General features: G+C 43.1%; 1 protein-coding gene and 1 pseudogene across 2 annotated transcripts in view; one reads left to right on the top strand and one right to left on the bottom strand.

Moving 5' to 3' along the window:
* Prkce (protein kinase C epsilon) overlaps positions 1–26,514 on the top strand; it is a 463,885-nt gene that overhangs the window by 376,497 nt on the left and 60,874 nt on the right. For both annotated transcript variants that reach the window (XM_003473065.5, XM_063229099.1), the window contains exon 11: positions 4,049–4,203. In XM_003473065.5, the coding sequence (XP_003473113.1) occupies positions 4,049–4,203 (155 nt within the window). The remainder of the gene's footprint in view (positions 1–4,048; positions 4,204–26,514) is intronic.
* Positions 1,990–3,836, bottom strand: LOC106028303 (large ribosomal subunit protein uL24-like; annotated as a pseudogene).

Raw genomic sequence — 26,514 nt, 5'->3', positions numbered from 1 at the left:
GTGATTGGTGCAGTGACGTCTGAAGGCTGAGGAAAGATTCACCATTGGTGGAGAGAGGGACAAACATTCCAAGCAGCGGGAACAGCATAAGTCAAAGCCTTGGGGCAAAGATAATAAGGGTCAGTTGGAAGGCAAATGACTCAGAAGATCATACGGCCTCAAGACCCATTAAAGAACTTTCCTTTCATTCTAAGAGTAGCAAGAAGCTTTTGAAAAACTTGAGCAGTAGAATACAAAAAAGGAAGGAGCTGAATCGCAATTAGATTTCCATTTTGACAGAGTCTCTCTGCCTGTGATGCAACCAGCATTTGGAGGGGGACTGGAATGAATATGGGCAGTATTACCAACAAGGTGACATAAGAATCTAGACAAGAGATGACAGTTGCTTGGTGGTCATGATGGGGGAGATAAAAGAAGACAGATCAGAGCTGCAAGGTCACAATAGGTAAAAGCTGGAGGGTGTGGTGGAGAGGTAAGAGATGAGGGGGAGAAGGATTAAGGGTGACTGCCAGTTTTTTGACTTATAAAGCTGGCATCCCGCCACCCTGCCGGAGAGATGATGGAGTCAGTTTGGACATGTTGGGTTTGAGCGCCTGGGAGGCATTTGGAAGGAGAGCAGAAACTCATCTGGGTAAGTGGAGCTAAGTCCCGAGTGGAGGTCCATGTGTGAGCCTTCTGGGGACAGGACCTCAGAAACCCTGGCTGTGGGTGTGGTGTGGCCCAGCGGGGCAGAATGAGGAAACCAGAGGGCCTGGACCAGGCCTTATGGGATTTCCATGCTTCATGACTGCGGGGAGAATCCTTATAAGATAAACAAAAGAATTCCTGCCAGATCTAGAGCAAGAAAACCAGCCTGAAAGCCAAGAGAAGCAGTGTTTGTTCAAAGAGGAGGTGGTTAGGGGAGAAAGCTGGACAGAGGGCAGAAAAAACTAAAGATTCAATAATAATGATAACAACTCTAATACTGTTAATAACGATAGTCATGGGCAGCCATTGTGGAGCACTAGTTACGAGCCAGGAGTTTTAACATGTAGTTTAACCTCCAGAAGATTGTCTATAGGGCAGGTTATATGACCCTTATCTTTACAGACCAGAAAACTAAGTATGGAGAGATAAGGTCATTTGCCAGGGGTCACACAGCCAGTGAATGAGCTCTTCTTTCTCACACCACAGCCCCTACCTTTAAATGTATATTTTCAATGTTGGTAGAATTAAGGCAACCAGGAAGGAAGGTGGGGAAGGAGGATTTTTCCTTTCCTTCTTTCTTTCTTTTTTGAGTCAGAGTCTATGTGTCATTCAGGCTGGCCTTGAACTCACTGTGCAGCCCAGTGCCAACACACCCAGCTTGGATTTTTCTTTCTAACGATTAGGATTCTTTCAGTTACAGATAAACAACTACTGCATTGTTGCAATAGCCAGGTTCAGGCTGAAGATGGCGAGGATGGTTCGCCTGCATGGTGGTGTGGTTCCTCTAATAGGGGACACTGTTAATAAAGGATGGATGCCTCCCCCTTGTCGGGTGAAGGGCTTCTCCAGGTGCTCAAGGGGAGAGGTCCTCCAAGTGTGGTCCATGGGCCAGCTACATCAATATCTCCTCCAAACTGGCTGGAGAAGCTCTCCCCCAAGTCTGAGTGAGACTGGGCGAGGGGTCCAGAAATCGGGTTTCTAGTAAGTCTCCATGTAATTCTTATACACAAGTTTGAGAACCCTTGTTCCTGAGGGAGTCCTTGAAAGGAAAAAAAAAAAAAGGAGCAACCTCCAGTGTTCATTTCACACAGATGTAAAGCACGGAATGAGAGTCTGTGGTCCCTAACCTGGGCCCCACGTGGGACTCTCCCAGAGAGCTTTGACCCCTCTAGGGGCTCAGTTCCCACCTGTGTCAGCATCGGGTTGGTTTCGGAGCTGAGGATGTGACAGAGAAGGGACGACTGGATGAGCAATCAGCAAGACAGCCGCGTATTCACAAGTACAAAACTGTGCTGGGGGGTGGGGAGAAGCCAGGCAGCCCTTGCAGGGGAAGCCCTTGCAGGGAAGACACTTTATGAGCAGCAGTGAAGCCTGTGTAATTCCGAGATGTGGAGGGGGAAGGTGGTTAGGATTGGTAACAGTCATTTTTTAGTCATTGTTTTTTTTTTTTTCTCATTTTAGCAGCTTCTAGTCAAAGTTGTATATGAGTTTATTTTTTCCCTGCATCATCACAATTGTTTCTTCCTTATATTTGTTTTTTTCCTTTCCTACTTGGCCACATTTAGCTTCTCATTCCAGGATCTTTTATAAGTCTTTGTCTAGTCTGGCCTGGTGATGATCACCCTGCTGAGGTGAATACCCACATGGACAGTTGTGCCCTTCCCCTTTCTCCTCTACACCCATTCATTCATTCATTCATTCAGTGGAGAAGGCGTAGTTTTTCCCTTAAACCTGGATTCCTTTATCAATCTGCTGACCTTTATATTGTCCTCACACAACCTGAACATCATCATACACTTGGATGGACGTAGATGGAATCTTATACTTCTGCCTCAGGTCTTTGGAAGGAGGTGAAGACATAATCTTCCTGCTCATGTGGGAGGCTGCATTAAAATGCCTTTTATGATTCTTGTTTTGGTCCAAAGTTACAAAGGGTTTGAACTCTGTTTTGGCCCCTGCAGTTCCAGTGGTGGCTGCAAAGGGATACTAACAGTCCTTAACTGTGGGCTTACTGTCACAAAGGTGAAGGTAATGAAGGAGATTTGCTTCCTAAGTAAAGCAGCACCAGGGCTCACATTTACGGTCTGGATGACAAACTGTCTCCTTTGGGAAACTTCACTTAGACTCCGTCTGTGTGTTAAGCATACACCCTGCCCCTCTGGTCCCATAACACTTCCTTCCCAACTGATCTGGTCACTGTCTTGGTCCCTAAGATGCTCACCATTTGCATCTACAACACTCCATGGCCCCCAGTCAGAGAGTGGCCCTTTCTCTAAATCTTTTCAGCATCCACTGTCTTTATTGTGTCTTCCTCCTGGGTTTTATTTCTATCATTCTGCCCATGCCCCATCTCTAACCAGAGTTTGTAATTTCCAACCACAAAGACACCCAGAGCGCTGCGGGCTAATATTCCTTTGCCTGCTGCCTAGCACATGCGAGGCTCTTAGGGAAAAAAAATGTCAAGGAACTGCAAAAGTGGATTTTGATCCATCCTGTGTCTTTGTTAGCATAGATTTACAGACGAGGAGGTGCCACCTGCAGTGAGGTGTGGCTGTGGCTTGGCCATCTGAAGGATGCCTTGAGGAGTGCACCATAGGAATCCTGGGAGGAACAGCCTCCAAAGCCAAAACAGGGAATGGTCGTCTCCACTCATTCCTGCATGTCACTGTTATTGCAGAAAATATTACAAGTTATTTCACATTACATTGTTTCAAATTTCCTAGACTACCTTAACAAATTAAACAATAGAATTGATTCACAGTTCTGGAGGCCAGAGTCTGAGACTGGTCCTGCTGGGCAAAAGTTAAGGTGTCAGACCCTAGACCAGTCTCCTTCCAGAGGCTCTGTTCCTTGCTCCCTGTGGCTTCTGGTGACTTCCTGCATTCTTTGGCTGGTGGCCACATCACACCAATTTCAGCCTGGAGAACCAGCCTAGTCCCACCTTCTCAAGATCCCTGATTTTCATGTCTGCAAAGTCTTTTTGTGTTCTGTCAGCATCCATTGATGTCATGAGTCAGGACTGTTTCTGACCATTAAACAACATGCCACATACATGAAGGTACCTAGCACCTAGAGACTTGTCTAAGGCCACAGCTGAACCAAAGACCTAGTTCTCTATCAGTTGCAGACTTCTTACAGATCAAGCTCATGTCCATGAAAGTAAGACAAATGTATTTTAACATAATACCCTGGTTTGTGTCCCTCATTCCTTTGTCCTTTTGGATTATGTGCTCCCAGCATTCACTCACTTCTGAGCTTTCTCCCCCTTGAGTCTTGTTAGCTTACGCCAGGCTCACATTTCCTGGCTTGTGTAGGCAGCCGCAATGAAATGACCTGGTGGTATTTTCTTCTCTCCTTTCAGGATCGCCTCTTTTTTGTCATGGAGTATGTCAACGGTGGAGACCTCATGTTCCAGATTCAGCGCTCCCGAAAATTCGATGAACCTCGCTCCCGGTTCTATGCTGCGGAGGTCACATCGGCCCTCATGTTCCTCCACCAGCACGGAGTGATCTACAGGTAGCCTCTTCTCTCTCCTCTTTCCTGAAACCCAAGTATAAAGACTTCTCCAGATATTTGAACTGACTTTGGCTTCTGCCCAGCTGGTCTCCCAGCAATAGGCTTTAGATTAGTTGTTTGTTCCATTTTGCTTACAGAGAACTTTTGGGGGGGCTGTTAATCACTGTGAATGTTAATATTTGAATGGCCTCAGGAGACTTAACCAATTGTTTGTGCCAGTTTTGATTTAAAGCTCCAGCATGACATTTAAAGGCTCAGTGCCGGATGACCTTGAGGTGACCTTCATTTCTGTCTCTCCCCCACCCTCTTCCTTGAACATCAGGGCATTCGCTTGACTCTTTCCTTCTGTGCCATGAACTTCCTCCCCTTCCCAATCTCTTGCCACTTCCTGAGTTTGTTTGGCTTAGTTGTCTCCTGCCGATAGAATCAGGGAAGGAGGAGCCACTCAAGGTCTAGGGGTTTATGATCTGGGGTGGGGAATGGCAACTAGACATTATTCGACAGGAAGTGACATTTTGCAGATCACCCAGTCCCTTACTGCTGCCCAGTCCCTTTCCAAAGAACAAGTGTGTGTGTGTGTGTGTGTGTGTGTGTGTGTGTGCGCACGCGCATGCACACACACAGACACATGCACGCACACTAATTTTCGAGTAAGGGACTCTAAGTATTTACACACATTCTTCTGTGAGGTCAGGAATCCTGGGAGGAGTAAATATTTATAATTAGTAACAAGGACGTGAAAGTTCCTTACGTTTTTTTTAATGACCATCTATTTCTTTCCTTGGTCTTTGCCGCTCTGTTGTTTTGTACCTTTAATTGGGTGGGAGAGTAGCTGGCTTGGGTTAACCCAGAACTTAGTCACTCACCTAAGCGTTACTGATCTGGTGCTGGGAACAGTGTCCTGGGCTGCCTGAATGTTCTTTGGAGACTCTGGTCAACCTCACCCCAACTTCCCTTCTCTCGACAGTGTCTGGAGAGAATGGGGAAAAGCCTTGCCTGCCCCAGATGAAGGAACCCACGCTCCTCAGCCTGCTCTCACAGGCTGAGGCCATCCTTTGTTCTTTATGGCCACGTCAGCCATCATCATAAGCTTCGATGCATTAAACACCCCCGTTTATTCCCCTGGTTCCTGGGGTCAGGAGGGAGGCACATCTCTCCACATCATGCCCTGGGTTCTCATCTGAACTGGGCTCCTTTCATACATTGACGGCTGAATTATTTTCCTCACAGCTTTAGATCTTGTGTGGCTGTGGTTTGGTGAAAGCCAGAAGGAGAGAAAGTCTTGCCTGCTTCAAATCTCTAATCTCAGGGAAGCAGTGAAATTCCTTTAACACTTCCCGCAAGGGCCTCAATGCCCAGTGGTACATGCATGCCTATCCCATGCCACCCAATGGGATAGTCATGCGTGTACTACTAGTGGCTTACAGCTGCCTGTCTTGCAGCAAGATGCCAAATACTGCCCCATAATGATTGTGTTAAAGGGTTCTAATCAGGCCCACCCAAGATCATGTTCCTTTGGATTAATTCAAATGATTCAGAGCTTTAATTATATCTGCAAAATCCCTATACCTTTACCATATAATGTAACATAATCACAGAAGTGACATAATGTCACTTTTGCCAAATTTGCTCTCTTGGTTAAGGGTAAGTCTTGGGTCCCACCTACTCAAGGGGAAGGAGTTAGAGATTATACCAGGGCATGGACCCTGGCAGCTTCCTTAGGATGCGTCTCTGATGGGCCAACACACCTCTTTCCTCCCATCCCACAAAACCTCTTAGCTTTCCTCCCACTCATCTGCCAGCCCGTAGCACTCCCCTCTCCTCTGCGCCTCCTCCATCCAATTAGAGCCTCACTATTTACTTGGCCCCATTAGCAAACTGAGTCTTTGCTTTGGCTGGTGATAAATTTCAGTTCAAGGCCCTCATTGCGACACTGGGCCTGTGAGGACTCTGCCTGGCTTTGCATACCCTCTGAAGGGCCATTCTTTCTTCTCTTTTCAAAATGAATCTTCTTTCATTCTTATGCTGCATGCTCTGGTCTTGCTCACAGTAAATAGCAAGTATGAATGTTGATTTCAATTAGTTTAAAACCCTAATCCCTACCCACCACATCATTCATAAGCTAGTTAGAAAGAGAAGGCAAGAAAAGGGACCATAAAAAAAAAATCAAGATCTGTGCATCCTTGTGATGAGTATAATCATTATATACTGCAAATATGTATTAATAAAATTTGCAAGAAAAATATAAAACTGCATAGGAATCCAAGAGTCAACTATGTGAGGTCACCCATATGAAGCAGGACCTCGTCATTTGCCACTGACCAGAAGAACAACTACTATTCCTTGAGACATTGTCCCCACACTGTTCCTGTGAGAGTGAGTGCAGTCCCCATACGTTACTAACAGGGATACAGCCTCACTTGGAATCATGGGGCCAAGACCATACTTGGCGCATGGCAGATGTGGAAGGTATAAACAACTTTTGACCCTTATCGTCACCCTCCTAACCATGCATCCCACTCTCGAAATCCTGCAAATGACTTGCTGTTCTATGCCAAACACCACTCTTAGTTTCTCTGGGCTTTTTCCCCACTGATCCTGGGATTCACTTGTCTTGATCAGTGGTTCCAAGTTCACAATCAGGGTGAACATGCACCGTGCCTCAGAATCCCTGGTTTAAAAAAAGGTAAGAATTCCATAACTCTGAAGGAGGAGAAGAAGGTAAGGATAAAGAAGATGGTTCTGAATTGCTGATTGCTGAATCTGAATGATAGGGTCTTAAGGGTTCAGTTTTTCGTCTACTTTTTTGTATGTTTTTTCATCATAATAACAGAATGAAGATTCCAAGGTAGCATGGCAAGAGCTTTTGAGTCATAGATCTGGTATAGGTTTCGGGAATTTGCGTGTATTTCAGTGCTCCCAGGTGATGTGGGGACTACAGCTCTGGAAAAGTTTCATTCTGCCTTGAGGACAGTGTCATGTGCCTCAGCTGTGTGTGGCTTTCCCTGACCACCCAACCTGTCATGCCCGCAAAGACAGTCTCTCTGTACCAAGCATTTAGCAGGTTCACTTTACCGAGCTTGGGCTTTTATTTATGACCCCATTCTGTGATGGAGAATCATGCATGGATCATGTTTACTTGGTGGCCAAGGACAGTGTTCTGCTTGAACTTGGTGTCCGACACATGTTTGTTCCTGTCTGTGCTGCTCCAGGGGCCTGCAACCTCAGAGGTGTGCCCTTGAAAGTCTCTCCTGAAAGCACTCCTGACATCTAACACACACCGCTTCCCCTTGACTCTGAAAAGTCCCTGATGCCTCTTATCTCTTACATTCTACCCTCATGAGGACCATGAAATCCACACGTCCCATGTTGCCTTTGCCCACACTGCCTGCAGAAGAGCTGTGTCAGCTAGTCAGTCTGAGGTTGACCGAGAGGCTGTCACTCTGTGTCATTGCCTGCTCACTTCTGGTTGTTCTGAAGCCAGGCAGAGACCGCATTTTATATGATACTTATATGATAAAAGGGGTTTTCTTTGGGGAATCAACAAGACCAGGTTTTGGAGAATGAGTTTCATGCTGAAGTTGAGAATGGATTTTCCATCCTCCCTGCTGGATAAGGTAGAAAGGTAGAGATTTTAGAGGGTCCAGAGCTGGTTCCAACAACTTCTCTGCATTGGGCTTGGTGCCCGCATGTGGTCAATAGCTGCTGACTTCCAAAGCCCACTCCTCTGTCCCTGTGGTCTGACAGAGGAGACAGAGATTGTGATCTGCCTCAGAGGGAGAGGGGAGGACCTTGAGAGGAGGTGAGTACCTTCTTACTCTTGTGCAATCCCGAAACCAGGCAAAACTGTACAACCAGAGGTCTCAGCTCTGGCTTAGTGTTTTCGTGCTTTCTGCCTCATCTATAGAATGACACCTGGCTCCTGGAGTTGTTGGGACTGAGTGAATTCATAACCCTAAGTGATCCTGAATTGTGCCTGCTACACAGCAGATCCTCAAAAATGTTAGCTAGTCTTATTAGGCTGTAAGTTGGTTTTCACTAGGATACAGCCGAATAACACTGGTGATCTTTTTATCCAGTTCAGGCTCCAAAAGGGATTCTGGAACCGCATCGCAACATTGAATTCCTTCTTACTCTTTTTCTTTCTTTCTGATAAAACTGAACATTTTGCAGCAATGAAAGTAGTTATTGTAAGATAAATAGAAAGTTAAGCACTCAAGACGATGTGAAGTCAGCTTTCCTATCACCAACCACACAGCTGACAGCTGTCCAGGGGTAAACTGTTAATATTTCCAGAGGATCCTCGGAGAGATCTTGAACAAGTTAAGGACCCTCTTCGTGACTGATCATCGTTTGCGAATCTCACAGAACACCTGCCGTGTCTCCTTTGGGAGGGAGCAGAGAGTGGCTGCTGAAAGGCAGTGTGACAAATGTAAGCTGGTGGAAAAGAATAGCCATTTTATTTATGTACAGTACTGTGAATGATTAACACTCATCATTTTAAGCACCAGAGAGGAAAGCTGTAAGTTATGAAACCCTTCTGCTCACTGACTTCCCCCCGTCTTCCCATCAATGAGCCACTGTCATTACCCCAAGCCAGTCACCTCAGGCACCCTGTGTGTCTGTCGTACTTGCTGTCACCCCATGACAGGCCTCGCTGGGAAATGCACACTCAGGTATGATACACGCATAGCTTGCTGGGTGAAAGGGAAAGTGTGTGGCTGGATGCACCTGCCCTTGGCATAGCTGGAGAGGTCCCAACCAGCAGGTCTCCAGTTAACCCCAAATCAATACCTGGAAGATCTTTGTAAGCCCAGGATTTGAGGCAGGAGGATCCCAAGTTAGAGCCTAGCCTAGGCCACTTAGTGATTTAGCAAGACTCCAAAATAAAAAATAAAAAATAGCAAAAGGCTTAGTGTAAAGGCCATGGGTTCAAGCCCCACTACCACAAAAAACAAAATTAAAACCGAACAGAAAAATGTAAGATGTCCAATACTTAAAGCCTTATCTCAGTTGAATACATTATTAGTTTTATTTAAAACTAATCCAAAGCAAAGAAGGGGCATCTATTCCTTTTACCCTTCCAGTCTTCTGGTCACACAGAGAATACTTGGGTACCAGTTTCCCCTCAGAGCGCTGGTCTTGGCTGTCAGCTTCTCCTCGCACTTTAGAAAATTGTATTTTAGGCAGACACAGTGGCAAGTGCCTATCATTCCAGCACTCTGGGAGGGTGAGGCAGGGGGATCACAAGTTCAAGCCTAGCATGGCAGCTTTGCAGAACTCAGCCTTAAAATAGAAATTAAAAAAATATGGCTGGGGATGTGGCTCATTGTGAAGGCCCTGGGTTCAATCTTTAGTACCACACAAAGAAAGGAGAAGGGAAAGGAAGGGGAAGGAGGAAGACAGGAAGGGAAGGGTATCTGTGTGTATAACCCCTAAGGATCTAAGGACTGAGTTGCTGATGGGGAGATGTCAGGTGCCAAGGCAGAAATCACGAGTGAATGTTAAACCAAGGATTCCAGAGACTGTATAACCCAAGTCCTTGTTTTTATAGATGCGGAACTTAGAAACCAAAGTAGGCAGTAACTCGCCCAAGTTTACATAGTGGAATAATGTAAAGTTTAAATGTTACTTTAACCAAAGATATAAATATAGATAAAGAGTCACACAGTTTGGTGAGATTTCTATAGAAATAAAGAACGGTTTTCTGCCCTCCCTCCACTTTCCTTTCCAAAGGAACAACCACTTTCAACTCGTCTAGCTTTCAGAATAGAACTCTCTATTTCTAAGTAACATTTTACTGTTCCATGTTTGTATGTCAGCATTATCTAGTGATTTTTCACTATGGAAGATGTGGTTTTAGTTCTCTTTCCACCCACTGTCCACCCGAAGCCCCTATCATATGTGCAAACCCTTCTCAACTCTGCGTTCTCACTATAATTCGATGTAGTTTTGGATAAGTAAATATACACTGTATGCGTTGTTATCACTGAAGTACTCTTTAGAATTACTATGTGATGAGTTACAATTGCTTGTCCTCTGGTACACATTTTTTGGAGTTTGTTTTCCTTGAAGCTAATAATTGTTTCTTTGTTTTCCATGTAGTTACTGTTAATTCAGCCACACGTTTTCTACAGATTGTCCACATCACCCCTTAGATTGCTCGGTGCTATTGCCATTCTATCAAGAATTGTGTTCTTAGAAGGCCTTTTTCCTTCATCCTGTTCAAGTGCTTTACCTAAAGAGCTCCTGCCTGGGCTCCCTGTCACTGGTCCTGGGAGCACACTTTTCTTGCTTTCCTGTATTGCAGAGCCTGTTTTCTGTATCTGAGGTTTTGTCTTTCTTAATATGAAGTGTTACAGAAATGAAGATACTTTACCAGTAGACCCCCTCAAAATACACCTGCTTCAAACACATTTATCCCATTGTTCTTAGAACTTTCTAAAGCACTTCTGAAGGCCTGTTCTGTGAGTTTCTTTACAAGGTACAATCAAAATATGGTGAATGTTACTGCCATGTGCCACCCACCAGAAAGACAGGCTTGCAAAAACATGGGTCTCATCTACCTTATTCGTTGTATCTGGCTCCACATGTGACTCTGTCTCTTCCCCAAGTCAAAATGATGATGAAAGGTAAATATTTGAGGCAGTGCAGGACATCAGAGCAGCCATGACAGTGCACCTAAAGACATTCCCAAAATAGGCCTTCTGGAACTGCTTCAGAGAGTGGCCAGAGCAGTGGTGTTCAAGGTGAGGAGAAATAGTTTGGCAATTTTAATGGCGATGTGTCTTCTACCATAGGCATTTTTAAAAAATTTAAACATTCATTGCAATTTTCAGTTGCTCCTTGTAGACTGCTGTGATTTGGTGAAGTATCAGCAGTAGTTTTCTGAAAAACAGTATGAGAAGTGAATTATTTAAGCTGTATCTCTATATCTAAAATCATTTTTGTTTTACTGTTAAATGTGGTATACAGTTTGGCACACTGCTTACCCTCCAGGCTGAGTATGAAATTCTAGATCGAAAGCTACTTTTGCTCAAAATTTAAAGGTACTGTTCTGTTGTCTCCTAACTTCGTGTTGCTATTAAGAAGTCTAAAGGCATTTTGATTCTTGATCTTTTGTATGTATCCATTTCTTTTTTTCCGGAACTGTGTTAAAGCTTTCTGCCTGTGTTACTCTAAAATCACCTAGTGCTTCAGTGTAAGTCTATTTGTATCCATTGCACTAATGCGATGATAGACTTTTTCAATTTGGAAAATTAAATACTTCAGTACTGGAATTTGTTGTATTTATTTCTCTAATGATTCCTTCTCTTTAGGAAGAGAAAACATTTGGGGTAGTCTAAACAACCTGACTACTCAGTTGAGAAAATACTATCAGTGTTTTTAGACTTTCCCCATTGAAGGGCTTTGATTACCCTAGAAAGAATCGTCAGCGTTCTCCTAAGTGACAAGTTCTGGCAGCCAGCAGTGAAGAAGCCGAGGGAAGGGAAAGGGATGGAGGGCTGGCTTCCATAGTACGAGGGTCTGTGAGCTTCTCTGACTGTCAGTAAGCGCCTAGCCCCGTACCCAGGTCTGAAAACCCCAGTTCTCTTCTTCTGAGAATAAACCCCACGAGATAGTGAAAGAGCAGTGCAGAAGGAACAAGGGAATCTCAGTTTATAATTTTTTAAAGCCAAAACTCTGTTTTCTCTCCATGGCACTGTCATCCCCAGAGATAACTTCCTACTTGCACCTGAGCTTTAGGAGAGGGGCGATGAGATTCTGCAATATAAACACAATTTCTCTTGATTTTTCCCTATTGGTGGTTCAGGACTCAGCTTTTTTGAGTCTATTAACTCAGCTACTCCATATCCATTTCTATTCCAGCTTTGAAAAGTCTTGCTGTTGTTTCTTCTCTTGTTCTCCCCGTCTTTGTGTATAATTTTGAGGAGACAGAAATAGTAACATATTCAACATTTCTTCTTTATCCAGAAGTCAGTAATAATAAAAAATCATGATGATGATGATGATAATAATAGCTGAAGCAGCATTACACCGACCCTATAAGGGAGCTGCTGTTATTTTTCATAGGATTTATGATCTTCCCAAAGAAGGAGACCTTACCAGATCCCACCGCCTTTACTGGCACTGCCAGGTCACCCTGTCCCTGTTGCTGCTGGCCCGTTTTACATGGGAAGCAACATTGTATGTGGGAGACAGTGCAGAGTTTGGAGTCCGAAAACTGAAGCTGAATACTGAGTAGCTTCATCTGTGTTGTGTCTTCCCAGGCAGAATAATCAAACTGTTTGAAGTCTAGTTTCTCCACTGTGTCATGGGAATTATAATGCAGACCTCCCTGGACTATTCTGAAAATTATACACAAAACATGAGCAGAAGTGTTGAGTGTAACCCTCAGCAGCTAGGGGGATCCATCTGTATTGTTTGGACGGATGGAAAGCACCGAGGTTTGGAGTCAGAGGGTGCTAAGGGCTGAATTAGGTCCCCTTCACCCAAATTGATAGGTTGAAACTGTAGCCTCCGGTAGCTCAGAATAGGACTCCCACCTGGAACAGGGTCCAAAAACATAATTAAGGTCAAATGCGGCCATAGGAGGGGCTGTAACCTAAGATGATTGGTATCCTTGTAAGAGGAGATTAGGACACAAAAAAATCACAGATGGAAGGTCATGTCAACACACTAGAAGAAGATGCCAACCCAAGGAGAGTGGCCCCAGAACAAACCAGATGGCTGACACTTGGTGTTAGACTTCTAGACTTTATAACTGTGAGAAAATAAATTTTTGTAGTTTAATCCACCCAGTCTGTAGATCTAACAAACTAATATAAAAGACCTGGATTCAAGTCTACTTGCTGTGTAGCCCTGGGCAAATGACCTCATCTCTCTGATCCAGTTTTCTCATGTATAAAGTAATACCAGTACTATAAATGTTAAGTAACATAAGATACCAAGCACCATAGATTGGTTTAATTTGTACAAGTCAAATAAACTAATGGACATAAAAATGCCCATGGAGGTTGTTTTGTGGGGGAGTGCAGACTGCCTGCAGTGATGATAGTGCTGTAGGGCTCTGTTTGGAAGAGTGAGGAAGTAGGTGTGGAGGCCCTGTCTGTTGTGCAGTATAGGGACCATCTGGGGCAGGACCTCAATCTCAGGACCAGGCACCATTCCAGAGAAAGAAGCCTTTCTTGAGCGATATTCCATTCTGCTAGTAGTTTGCGGGTTTAGGGGAGGGATATGTAAGTGCATCATCCCTCAGAATCCACAGAGGTTGGTTCCGGGGTCACTACAGGATACTGCAACCTATCGTGCTCAAGTTGCTCATATAAAATGGGATATATTTGCATATCAGCTCCTCACATTCTCTTGTGTACTTTAAATCATCTCTAGATTACTTACAATGGCTAGAACAATTTAAGTGCTGTGTAAATCGTTGTATTGTTTAGGGATGATTATCTGTATATACGCCTCAGTAAAGATGCAGTTTTTTAAATTTTTTTTTTTTTAATTTGAGGCTAGTCAAATCTAAAGATATGGAAGCCGTGGCCACGATGACTCACTGTGCTGATGAGCATGCGTGACAGTGGCCGGTGAGCTGGGAAAAACCCACAGGTCTACTCTGGCGAAGACTAGAGAGTCTGCAGTTAATGCCTCAGCCTTCCTGTCGGGTTCCCTCTGCTTCCAGCTACTGTCATGAGCTCTCACCAGTGCCCACCCCCAGGTCCCTTAGGACTTGCTGGAGCAAAGGAGCATTTTAGTCCTGAGAGTCATCCTGCCCCTCTCCATGCTGTATAAGTAAGGGGTTATTCCCTTGATACAGTAATGCTAGCTAGCAGCCCTGGGGTTTTGGAAAGGAGCTACTTTTTTGTGGGTTCTGATTTATGTGAGATACAATCCTTCCTGCCCCTCACTGATTTCAGGCAGTGTTACCTGCTGATTGCAGTGTGGGCCAAAGTCCTTGTGACATGACAGAGGGGAAGAGAGTAGGGAGGAGCAGAGGCGGAGCTGGGTGGGATGGAAGCCAAGTTTACATTCTTCTGAGGAAGCTGCTTTATTGCTGACCAGATCCAAAGTAAAATTCTGACTCCCGTTGACATTGGAAGTTCATAGCAAACAGGAAGTTTGGAACTAGAGGGAAATTCCTGATGAAATTTGTTTAAGTGTCTCAGCTAGTAATGTGTGTTCAAAGAAAAACATGATCAGGGACTTTGTGACCTCTTAATTTTGTCTCTCCTGGTATACACCATTGAACTGAGGTTGAGGATATGATGCTGGGAGCCCAAGGCTCAAACTCCTGGCTGCTCATTAGTTATATGATCTCTGGCAAGGAACTTTTCTAAACCTCAGCCTCTCCTTCTGTGAAATGGAGAGATTACCTTTCCCCTAGAAACACTGGGAGAATAAAATGAGTTAATACGTGTGAGTCATTTATGTCTAGAACAGAGTAGGCACTCACTAAGTGTTAGTGGCTGAATGTGTAGCTGATAATGTTCATTTTACGCAGCTCAAAAACTTCACCATGTATTTATCTTGCCAGTAAGTGAAACGCTGAGAAGAATCAAGACCTGTCCTGTGAAGAGGAATTTTATATCTGTATATAATTTTTATTTTACGACTTTACAATGTTCTATACAAAATAGAAAGCTTGGAACAAGTATGACTGTGATGCATGCAACAGTAGAGACCGAATTCTCCAAGTTTGAGTCATAAGGTTTTGTTTCTTCAATGCCTTTGGCTAATGATTGAGCTGCTAAAAATGAGAATTGTTTCAGCAAACAATCGGGAGCTTTGCACTGGTAAGCAGAGTCCTGTGTGAACCTCTGAGGGCCCTCCCAGTTCTGGGTTTGTTTCAAGAGGACTTGGTCAGAGGTGGGGCAAGCAGGGAAGCTGGAGAAAATTGCAGGGGGTGAAGGCAGTCGGGGTTTCTCTCTTTAGTCACCTGGTAATAGACTGAAGACCTAGTGCTGGTGACCATGGCGGCCTTCTTTCTTGTTGCCTTTGGTTCTCTTCTTCCACCATTCCTGGCCGATTCTCATAAATCAAGGACGGGAGGCACTGTATTTTTCAGAAGCTTATATAAGGACTCCATGTTATCTCCAGATGGTGTCCAGTCTCTTCGGCCTCTTAGGCAATACCACAAACTCCTGGCTCTCACTAATTTCATTTCTGGGATTTTCACACAGATCTCTTTCTGCTTCACGACCTCCTCTTTGAGTCACTTCTTAGGTAGGCCTGAAAGGGGTGCTCTCTGCCAGAGCTCTGACATTCTTATGTGCAGGGTACCCTCACTGCCTCTGTTCTAAGTAAGCACTGTTTGCACCACTCTGAACGTTCGCTTCAGAGCAATGTACCTTTTCATAGACTCTCATGCTTAATTTGTTTTGTGAGCTCCTTTACAACCTTTAAGATGTATCTTTGGCTCATTTTCCATGATTCTTTCCAACAGGCTTAGACTTAGTTCATCCTCCTGTTAGCATTGCATCTGCTACATCACACTTTAGCATGTCTCATACTATATTGCAACAATTTATTACTTGGATGGTCTTATAAGGTTTCAGCAAATTATGATAAATGGATAGTTTTACCCAATGGTCCAGGAGGTGGGGAAATTTTCTAAGCATACTGTGTTTGGCCACAGAATACACAGTTTCCTAATGGACTAACCTTTCTCTGGCTTCCTTTTGTAAGATCCAACCTGCCCCATACCACACATCTTTTTATTTGTTTATCACAATGTCTAGTCAATAAATTACTGCTATGGAAAAGAACATTAGGATAAGAATTGGGCCAGATCTCTAAGAAAACTCTCTCTGCTATGTAGCGTTAGGCAAGCCTTACTCCTTCTCTGTGGTCCTCAGTTTCCCTACCTGTACAATTTGCTGGCCAAATTGGATGATCTAGTTCTGTGACCTTAAAATTTTTTGGTCTGGGAATGCCCTCAGCAGAATCTAAAGTGCTATCTCAGTGTTACCTAGGAATGCTCCAGAGGATAGTGGAATCCAAGCAGTAAGCATGCCTGATTTCCAATAAGGATCAGGCCCCATGATTCCTGTGATTCCTTGGAATGCAAGACTTCCTTGGCAGGTGGCTCCCTGCTCAGCTGTCTGGGTATCAGATCACCAGCAGTGGATCCTCCCTTTCAGATATCCCTCTTAAACAAAGCCTTTTTCAGGGTTCTGATGTTGCCAAGGTAAGTATTTGTCCCTGTGGTGAGCAGAACTCTCCTGAGGGCCTTTGAACAATGTGGGAGCAAGAATTCCAGGCAGAGGGTCACAGTTGCTTGCTTGGGAAGTCCTGGCCTTTTCTCGGTTGAGAATCCCACAACTCTGTGGCAATATCCTCTTAAAAGCAGGAGAGAAATTTGCTCCCTTGTTGCACATCTGCTCTTGGAAAAACATTTGCTTGAAGAGGATTTCTTGGTTGTTGAGGAGCAACAAAGAAAACATCTCTGTAGTCTCATGAGCACTGGGTTTCGGCACATACATTTGTGTGGTCAACAGCAATCGGTACATTAGGTGTAGCCTTCAAGATACCATGTTAAGGAAAAGAAACCATCACTGCCCTCTTGGCACTTAAAGTTGGGTGTGGACAGCAGATGATAAAGCAAGCAATAACAATAAAAGCTGATAAGAGTTACAATAGGAAAACACAGAAAGGATAGATACTGTCGCTGATCTAGAGGAGGTCAAGGAGTGGGAGAGGTAACCTCTCCCAGAGAGACCCAGTGGGGCAGGTGGCAGGTGGCCAGCAGAGAGGACACGGAGATCATGCCGAAGAATGAGGAAAGATGTGCAAAAGCTTCCGAGGTGCTGGGAAGAGCTACAGTGGGCCCAGGGCTCTAAAGAATTTCCGTGTCTGGATCTCAAGGCTGGTGAATAGTGAGATTTGAGGGGAGACCTGGGACCCCAGCTCTTGGGATAGGGAATGAATGTCAAAGCCCTGAACCTGGCAGTACCTTGATCTTGGATTGTTAAGTCTGTGGGAACTTCGAAAGATAGATGGGTGGAAGAAAATTTGGGAGGTTGGCTACTCCAATTACATCTTTTAGTGACAAATAAACTGAAACTCTGAGCGATTTATTCAAGGATACTCGTTCTCTTCATGACAAAGATAGAACCCTGAGTCAGTGCTCATGTTTTGATGATATATGCTGATAAATGCCCTCTCAAAATACAAACCAAACAGACCTGAGTTGTGTAGCCTTTGCTGATTTTTGTGGTGTAAATATTCCCCCTAGGGTCAATTTTAAGCTACCCACATTCAACAGGCAGCTTATAAAATTCCTGAAAATGTTGCAATCTGCTCTTCTGAACCAGCCACCACACTCAGTGGAAAACAAATCATGTGAACCCCCGCCCGACTCCACGGTCAGTCACATGGTGTCTCTATGCACATCAGCACATGCTACAGATGAAGGTCTCTCCCTCCCCCTAGAACCATCCTTAGATGTGCGCCACTGAAGTACACTTTCTGCTGGTTAGTAACCAAAAAGGATTTGGGAACACTGACTGTCCACATTGTATTACCTGGCAGTTCTGGGCTTGATTTCCACCTCACTAGAGTGGAGATAAATGTCATAGCTCAATAAATTTTAAGATATGCTATTTTTTAAGATATGCTAAATTTTAAGATATGCTATTTTTTACTTACATAAACTTTCTTTTCTTTTCTTTTTTTAATCGGTACCGGGGATCGAACTCACAACTGCCTGGTTGCAAGGCAGGCGCTTATGCCGCTGAGCTAAATCCCCAGCCCATAAAGTTTATTTTCAAACAGTTTTAGATGTATGTAAAACTTACAAAGACTTCTCATGCAAACTTTACCTGGCTTCCTCTATTAACATCCTATGGTATATTTGTCAGTTAATGGACCAAAATTATTACTAAGTATTATTATTACTAAGTTGGTAGTTTGTTTAAATTTCCCGAGTTTTTACATAATATTTTTTAAACCTGGAATTCCATGCAGAATACGTCACATTTATTTGTCATGTCTCCTTAGACTAATGTTGGCCATCACATTTTCTCAGGCTTTTCTTGTTTCGATGACCTTGTCAATATTAGGAGTACTAGTTAGATATTCAAGTTGACTATCCTCCACTGGGCTGTTTTTCCTATGAGCAGAATATGACTGAGTTTTAGAGAAGACCACAGATTAAAGTACCATTTTCCTCAGAGCATATCACAGGTACCTGTGCTATCAGCATGACTTACTGTGGACACTGATCTTAATCACCTAGCTGAGATAGTGTTTGCCAGGTTTCTCCACCTGGAAGTTATCCCCCTCCTCAGATTCTCTAGAAAGAAATCACTATTCAAAGTCCATACTTCAGGAGTAGGAAGTTACATACATTCCACCTCCTTGAGAACAGAGTAGCTATGTATTTGTTTAGAATTCTTCTTCGTGGGAGATCTGTTTTCTCCCACAATATGTATTTGCTCATTTATTTCTATTAATATGGGCTCATGGACATTTATTTTATACCTTGGGTTTAGTCTCATACCACTTTATTTCATTGTTCACAGCATTCCAAATCTGCTCACTGGAAATGTTTTCAGTTGACTTACATATTCATAACCCCTGCCATTGCAGCAGAGAGGGGTGTTTTGTTTTGAGTACTTCCTTGCTTTCTGACACTATGAAATGCTGTAGCCTATCTTGAGAGTTTCCTGCCCCAATCCTAGGATCAGCCATTTTCCCAAGAATCCCTGATTCCTTCCAGGGGAGAATGTAAATAGAAACCAGAATCTAGTGCTAGGTGTGCTCACTGCCATTGGGATGTCATGTCTTTTTTATTGTATTGTATTGTATTGTATTGTATTGTATTGTATTGTATTGTGTTGTATTTTAAAGAGAATAAAACAATAATAAAATGAAACAGTGATAAGACAGCAAGCAATCTACAATAGTTACTATATTGCATGCTGCTATCCTCTAAATAGTTGTTCAGACTGCCAGCTTTAGGCTTGCAAAGTCAGTCAAACAATACAGTTCCTCCAAATCAGCTGGTTTCTTCTCTTCCTGGCTCACACATTGGCTGGCTCACAGGCAAGAGCTTCGTTTCCTTCCTGGTTCTCCCCAGTCCATGCTCTGGCTGGCTCACAGACAGGGGCATTGCTTCCTTCCTGGTTCTTTCTGGGAATGTCATTTCTTTCAGAACTTCTTAAAATGACAGCAGAAGAAATTACATTTGTATTAATTGCTGGGCATAAACGTATCTGTAAGTATTGCCATGTGTAATGTTGTATGTATGTTAAGACTACACATGAACTCCTACTGCTGTCTTTGGTTCTAGCCTGTTACCACGTGGATCATTCTATCTGCCATCTATTTACTGAATTACTCACTTATAGTATACGTCTATGTGATGTTAGAATTTGTCCTAAACTAACCTGGGAAACAACTTTATCAACTAGCATACTGTCTGCCATAAGAAAATACCACAAACTGGGTCATAAACAAAAGAGATTTATTTTCCACAGTTTTGGAAGCTGGCTGGCAAAGACCAAGCTGCCTGCATATTTGGTTTCTTGTGAAGGCGCTAGAGGAAAGATATGGTACAGCTTGCACCTTGGCTTGTGGATAGCAGCCCCCTTGCACAGGGTCATCCCTTTGTGTGCATCCAGGCCTACTGTTTCTGTTTGTCCTGGTATCTTCTTAAAGGAGACCAGTTGGGGTGGATTAGGACCTCCTAAATGGCCTTATTTTAGTGACTTCTTTAAAGGCCCTGTCTCCAAATACAGGCACATTCTGAGGTACTAGGGGTTAGGACTTAAATAGATGATTTTGGGTGGGGGGACATAATAAAGTCCATTCTAAGTTCAGTGATTATATACAATTTGTTTTTTATGTAGTTTTACAGATTCAATTTCCAAAGTTACTCTGATCAGTACTTTCCCCCCAAATCTTCAGTGAAGTTCTTGGATGCATTTATAATACAGATAGATAATTTGTCACATTTTACATTTCATCCTATCATTCCTTAGCCTCCCATGTGACTTTTTAAATTTGCATGCAGTGAGCCTCCCTCTGTACTATAAAGTTCTCTGAATTTTTCAAGATTTCCTGTAATAGCTGTTATACATCCCTTCTGAGCATATTCCACAGGACTCAATACTGTCAGTCAGGTTTGCTCATTTCTTTTTACCGCAGAATAATATTCTATTTTGTGGATGTACCACAACTGATTTACCATTGAAGGAAATCTTGGTTTCTTCTACTTGCCTCTATATATTTTTTATGGACATTTCATACAGATAGCGTCACACACTATATGCTCTCTTGTGACTGGCTTCTTTCATGTAACATAATGCTTTTAAGATCTGGCTGCCATGTAGCACGTATCAGTACATCGTTCCTTTTTGATGGCTGAATAACATGTCAGAGTTAAGTGGGTTTCAAATGGTGACTCCATGTTTAACCATTGAAGGAACTGAGCAATTCTGTTACAACATAAGTACACCATTTTACATGCCCACCAGCAACAGCACTGAGATTCCGGTATCTCCAAATCCCTAGCAGTACTTGTCATTATCTTTCTTATTCATACCACTCAAGTAGACATGATATGTAGGCCACTGTGGCTTTGAGTTCTATCGGTTTTTGTTTGAGTCAGTTAGGTGCATACCTGTTTAGATGTTTTAAGGTGATTTTGAAGAATTTATCTCTTTATCATTGCCTGATACCCTTCTTTAGCTCTGGAAATTTTCCTCATTATTTTTTAAAATCCACATGTATTAACTGTACATACTAATGGGGGTCAGTGTGACACTGATACTTACAGCAAGCCCCAATGAAATCCAGCCTCTCTTTACACACCCTCCCCTCCCCTTCCCAGCCTCTAGTAATCATTATTCTACATTCTACATGTTTTTAAACTTCCATGCACGAGAGAAAACACTCAGTACTTGTTTTCCTGTGTCTGGTTTATTTCATTTAAAATAATGTGCTACAGTTGCATCATAAATCTGCTTTGTCTGAAATTAATATAGGTGGTTATCTTTTAGAAAAGGCACTGTATTTTTGCCTAGTAATCTATCTTTCGTCTAATATTAGCATAGTATTTCACTCTCCATCCCTTTGCTTTTAACTTACATGCACCTTTATATTTCAAGGGGGTTTCTTATAGACAACATACAGTTAGATTTGGTGGGATTTTTGTTTGCTTTTTTATCCCCTCTGCCAGTGTCTTTTTAACTGGCATTTAAATTGATTATTAATGTTAAATTCTTATCTATCCTCTTCATAATGATTTTCTATTTATTGCATTTGTTCTTTGTTTCCCCTTTCCTTGTATGCTTTTTCCACTAGAAAGAAGAATTTCCGATAGTAATCGTAAAATCCACCTAATTTTTAATTTGTTACAAAATGCCAAAAACAAAGACTTTGTGAAATCTATGACATATGGTCAGAGTCCCTCCTCACAGGGAAATTCTGAGGCATAAATAGGACAATACAGCAAACACTTAGCCAGTGGGTTGGCAGTGAGTGGGACATATTAGCCATTACCGTAATTCCTGTATGAGAACTACCTGGTTACTTTACGGACCTTGCGACTGCCCTGGACCTTCCTGTCTCACCACTAGATCAAGGCTGGGGGTAATTACTCAAAATACGTTACCATATACTTCTGGGCTGCCCTTTTTGTGTCCACTTGCTGTCAACATGTTCTCTTTCCTGTTTTGTCCTGTAAGCCACAGTTAATGAACTCTGTAGTCAAACAACCTTGGGTTTGAATCCCAGACTGTCACAGATGTCTGATACCTTACCTTGAGGAGGTCTCAGGTTTCCTTACCTTTATATTAGAATGTAGTCATAATCAAGTAGATGCCGAATAACTATCAGTAGTTGTCACAACTCTTCCTCTAAACAAAGTGGCCTGTTCTCCTTTGTTAAGCTCGATACTGATGAGGAGGAGCACTTTTGTCCTGATGAAGGCAGAGTGGTCATGCAAGGATTTAAACAGTAGCAGAGAGAATATCTTGAACCATGATGCCCTGGCTGGGTTTTTCTTTTGGAAAAACAGTTTCCTGGGTGATGGAGACACCAAGGGCAATATGATAGTAATCACCCTCACGCATCCAGCATAAAGCAGTGTGAGCGGAGAAGAAAAATTAGCTAGTTCTCCATAGTCCTGTCAGCTGTGGGGAGCGCCAAATGGGTGATGATACCTCACCTCTGTGGTTTCTCTTTAGAAATATTCTAAATACTGCCAGCTCTCCTTTTTCCTTTATTTATTTTTGTCTTTGATTTTTATTTCCTGAATCAATGGCTTTGGTTTAATGGGAATAAACCACTGCTTTTCTTTTCATTCCCTGGACACATGTTGAATACCTGAACAGATGCTAGGCTGCACCTTTGCACCCAGACAAGCATGGAGAGTACAGTACAAGAGTCCTGAGGTGCTCTGCTCTGCTTCATAGCAGTGGCAGGTATGTTCAGGGGCTGGCCTGCCTTGCGAGGAAATTTCTGTGCCTGTGATAGTATGCTGTGACCAGGGGGTTTGGTTATGATTTTTCTGGTCAGGGGTGCAACTTTCCCATAGATTGGGCATTTCCTTGCCAAACTGGTAGAAATCATACCCAAGTCCAAAACTTCTAGGAGAATCTAAAACCCTTTCTTCCTTCAAGATAGCCCACCATCGTGTCATAATGAACCAGAGAGAATGCTACTGCACTGGCGTGAAGGGTGTGTGTGTGTGTGTGTGTGTGTGTGTGTGTGTGTGTGTGTGGGTAGGTAGGTAAGTTGGCAATTAGAACAATTATCTAGATTACTTAAGCCAAAAAAAAAAAAAAAAAGGCAGGAGTTGGAGAAAGAAGTATTTGAGGCCCTAACAGTATGTATTTGGAGACCCTCTTCCCAAGATTTTGTATCCTAAAAGCTCTCAGGAAATCCTGTCCCACAGGCCTGGGCTGCTGAGAAATGCAGAGAAAGTTTCCCCAAAGCTTCCCACTTGTCCTGTGTGGCCCTCCACAAGGGTCATGCTGCTAGGAAATTACGCTATTTGATACTCCTCCTTGACCGCTGTACTGTTCAAGCCTTTGTCCTAGAGACTGGCAGCTGTTATTTGGATTCGGCTGCAGGGAAATAGTATTTCACAGCTATCCAAAGCTCAATGAAGGTTTTAAACTCAGCTCATCCAGGCAGTGATGCCTCACCTCACTGCCTCCACAGGATGAGGCTGCTTCCCATCTTTCGCAAGTTGCTGCAGATGGTAGAGGTGATTACCATTAGTGAGAGTGTGAAAACCCAACATTTTGCATAAATGAAGGCATATCTCATAAAACCCAAATCTTCGGTGGAAAGTTTCCAACCGGTCAGTCTTGTTGAGAGCTGTGAGCCAACAGTCATAACTGGAAGAACAAACTGAGAGGTGCAGAGAAGTCAGAGGAGCCCTGTCTTCCTGCAGCTTCTCCGACATTTTCTAGTGGGGACCCCTTCATTGTCTAAGGACAGGCTGTGTGTCTGTATCATCATATCTATCCATGAAAGACATATTGCATGCATGCGGCCAGATTTTACAAGTAATACGGGAATCTCTGCTCACTGCACAGGCATCAAGGTTTTATGTGTACCGATCTCAGTTATCAATCAGTGTTTTAGATGCAAGCAAGTTTGGGAGCTATCGTTAGAAACTGGTTGGAACCAAACACAGGCTGCCTTCCCCACTGCAGTTAGCACCCTGTCCCAGAGGATACCCCGCAACTCACAGAGCATGTTCCCACCGCTTGCCTTCTTTTCTTTTATCTTTGTACATGATTCTTCATCTTTGTTTTCCTTTTCAATACAAGATAAACAAACAACATTCCTATTAGGAACTTGTGGATCCTAGTCCACCCAAAGCCTAAAGTTACAGTGGGAAAGAGCTTGCTTTGTAATGTGACAGGAGTAGGATTGTTGGAGTGGGAGCTCCTCAGAAGATGAATGAGCATTTTCCCAGTGGCTTATGGAATTTCAGAGTGTGGTACTGATATAGGGCTTGCTTAGTATTGAAATGTTTCCGTTTCGTGAGTGGTGACTCCCCACCTAAGTTGTTAGGAATCCAAGACTCTCACTAGTATGCCAAGGTGCCCAGCTTAGGCTGTGAATGGAATATTGGGACTCCAGGTGACACCACCACACACAGCCTTGAGATGCTTTTTGGACTTCCCAACATTGTACACAGGTGGGTGTGAGCCACCTTGTAACTATAATCCATAGGATTCTAATGTACAACGTTCCCATGACTGAGTAGTAAGCAGTTGGGTGACCATGACCTGATTGCTTTCATCTTAGTTTCAAATAAAACAGGACAATTAAGAAGAGTGTGAAAGGAGATTGGGGAGCTGCTGGGGTAACCTGATACTTTTGACACTTGGAACAGTTACGAAGTAAGAAGGTGGCGTTATTTTGAGTATGTGTTCCCCCAACCCGCTCCGTTACACTCCCATCTGCCCTCAACTAAAATCAAGCGAGACAATTAATTGCTGGGACATGTTCTGCGCTAACCCTTCCACACCCAGAGCCATCCTCTGCCCCTTTTGCCTCCTAGGTAAGCTCAACCTCTCCTCTGGGGTTGGCCAAAGATGTGCCTTCAGTACCCTCAACAAATGCTGTTCCCGAGAAGGATACTCATTCACAGATAAAAGCTCCGCGCAAGGCTACTAGAGAAGTGGAGGAATAAAAGTAGCCAATGAGACACACTTCAGAAGTTAGGTCCAGAGAGGGCAAGCAGGAATGGCTAGCAGATAGACATTTCTTTTGGGGAATCTAAAGAACTGTTAGTTGGGTGTGCTAGTGTGTACTTACTTGTAATCCCAGCTACTGAGGAGGTAGTGGCATCAGGTCACAAGTTTGAGGCCAGCCTAGACCACTTAGCAAGATTCTGTCTTGAAATAAAAGAATAAAATGAGCTAGAACTGGGGATTTAAGTCAGCATTCCCTGGGTTCATTCTTTTGCACCACCACCACCACCAAAACAAAACAAAACAAAACAAAACAAAACAAAAAAACAGGAAGCCAGGAGTAAAGAAAATTACAGGCCAAGTATAATATAAAAAAGAATATGAAACAAAATTGTTGTCTTATTAAAGTAAGTACTTATTAAGTAAATAGCCCAATTTGATGTTCAAAGGTAAGTGACAAAGCAGTCAACTACCCAAAGTGCTATAGGACTGGCCAAATTAGTTCTTTCAGATAACGTATGAGGATAATGTCATCAGGGTTCTGGAAGATTTTCTATTTTGCTATTAGGAAACAGACTGATAAGTTTTAAAGCAAATATACTAGAGTTTATATGTCCCAATGAGTATTGTGCTCTTCTTTAATAGTCCTCTTAGGAGACTTTATCCTTGTTATAAATGCTGCCTTTAGTTTGGATATTTTTATATTGTTTTCTAGGTTTTATGAATGTAATCTCTTTTGTGACTCAATATTTCTACTTTGCAAGTAAATCTGATTATTGAATGTCATTTTATATCCAAAGTGATGTGTGCATACTAAAGGAAAAAATGACTTTTCTGAGTGACTTTGAAGCAGTGCATCCCGAAAGAAATTTTCCAGAAATCACATAGACAGAAGCCTCAGTGCATCTCACATTCCCTTTTGGGGAGGCTGGTATGCAACCTGGATGGGGGGGGGGGGTTTCACACCTGTGTCACAGGCACACTTGGGGGACCCTGGCCTCACCTGGAGCTTAGGGCTGTTTGTTTCCCTGTAACCCTCAATTTTGTCAATTTCAAACTAGGATGGGTCTAGAGGTACAGCTCAGAAATAGAACATGCCTAGCATGCATGGATTTGATCCCCAGCATCCACATACATACATACATGCTTACATCCCTGAGATAGTAGTGATACCTACCTCATGTGATTACTGTGAGTAGTAAATGAGGTAATGCTTGCAAAAGCACATAGAGAGGGCTTAGGAGTTGTTCATTATTATTGTTGGAGTCAGGTTACATGGTAGGTGATCACTAAATATTTATCCATCAGTTGCAAGAGTGATACCAAGGTTGCCAGGTTTGGACTTGCAAGTCCACCTATATTTGCAGAGTAGGGTCATCTGTGATCGCAAAAACATTTCTATTCTTGATCCCTATTGCGGGATGGCACTGGCACCTCTCTAAGGTTTACTCAGCTTTAACAGTCTGAAATCACTATGCCAAGGCACATGAGGTAAGGGGATTCATATAAATGACAAGCAAAAACGTTGATAAATAGTAGCAAAAATTGCAGGATAAACTGGCAAAGCCAAGAACCCGAGAGGAATAGCTTAGAGAACAGTTTTGTGGAATTGACAACCAATGAAACTCCTCTGTGGTTCTGTCATTCA

The sequence above is a fragment of the Cavia porcellus genome, unplaced genomic scaffold (genome assembly GCF_034190915.1).
Source record: "Cavia porcellus strain 051 isolate PalLab524CR breed Dunkin Hartley unplaced genomic scaffold, mCavPor4.1 scaffold_1, whole genome shotgun sequence".
In the NCBI taxonomy this organism is placed as follows: Eukaryota; Metazoa; Chordata; class Mammalia; order Rodentia; family Caviidae; genus Cavia; species Cavia porcellus.
The sequence above is the reverse complement of the archived record's forward strand: the minus strand, read 5'-3'. Positions and strand labels throughout refer to the sequence as shown.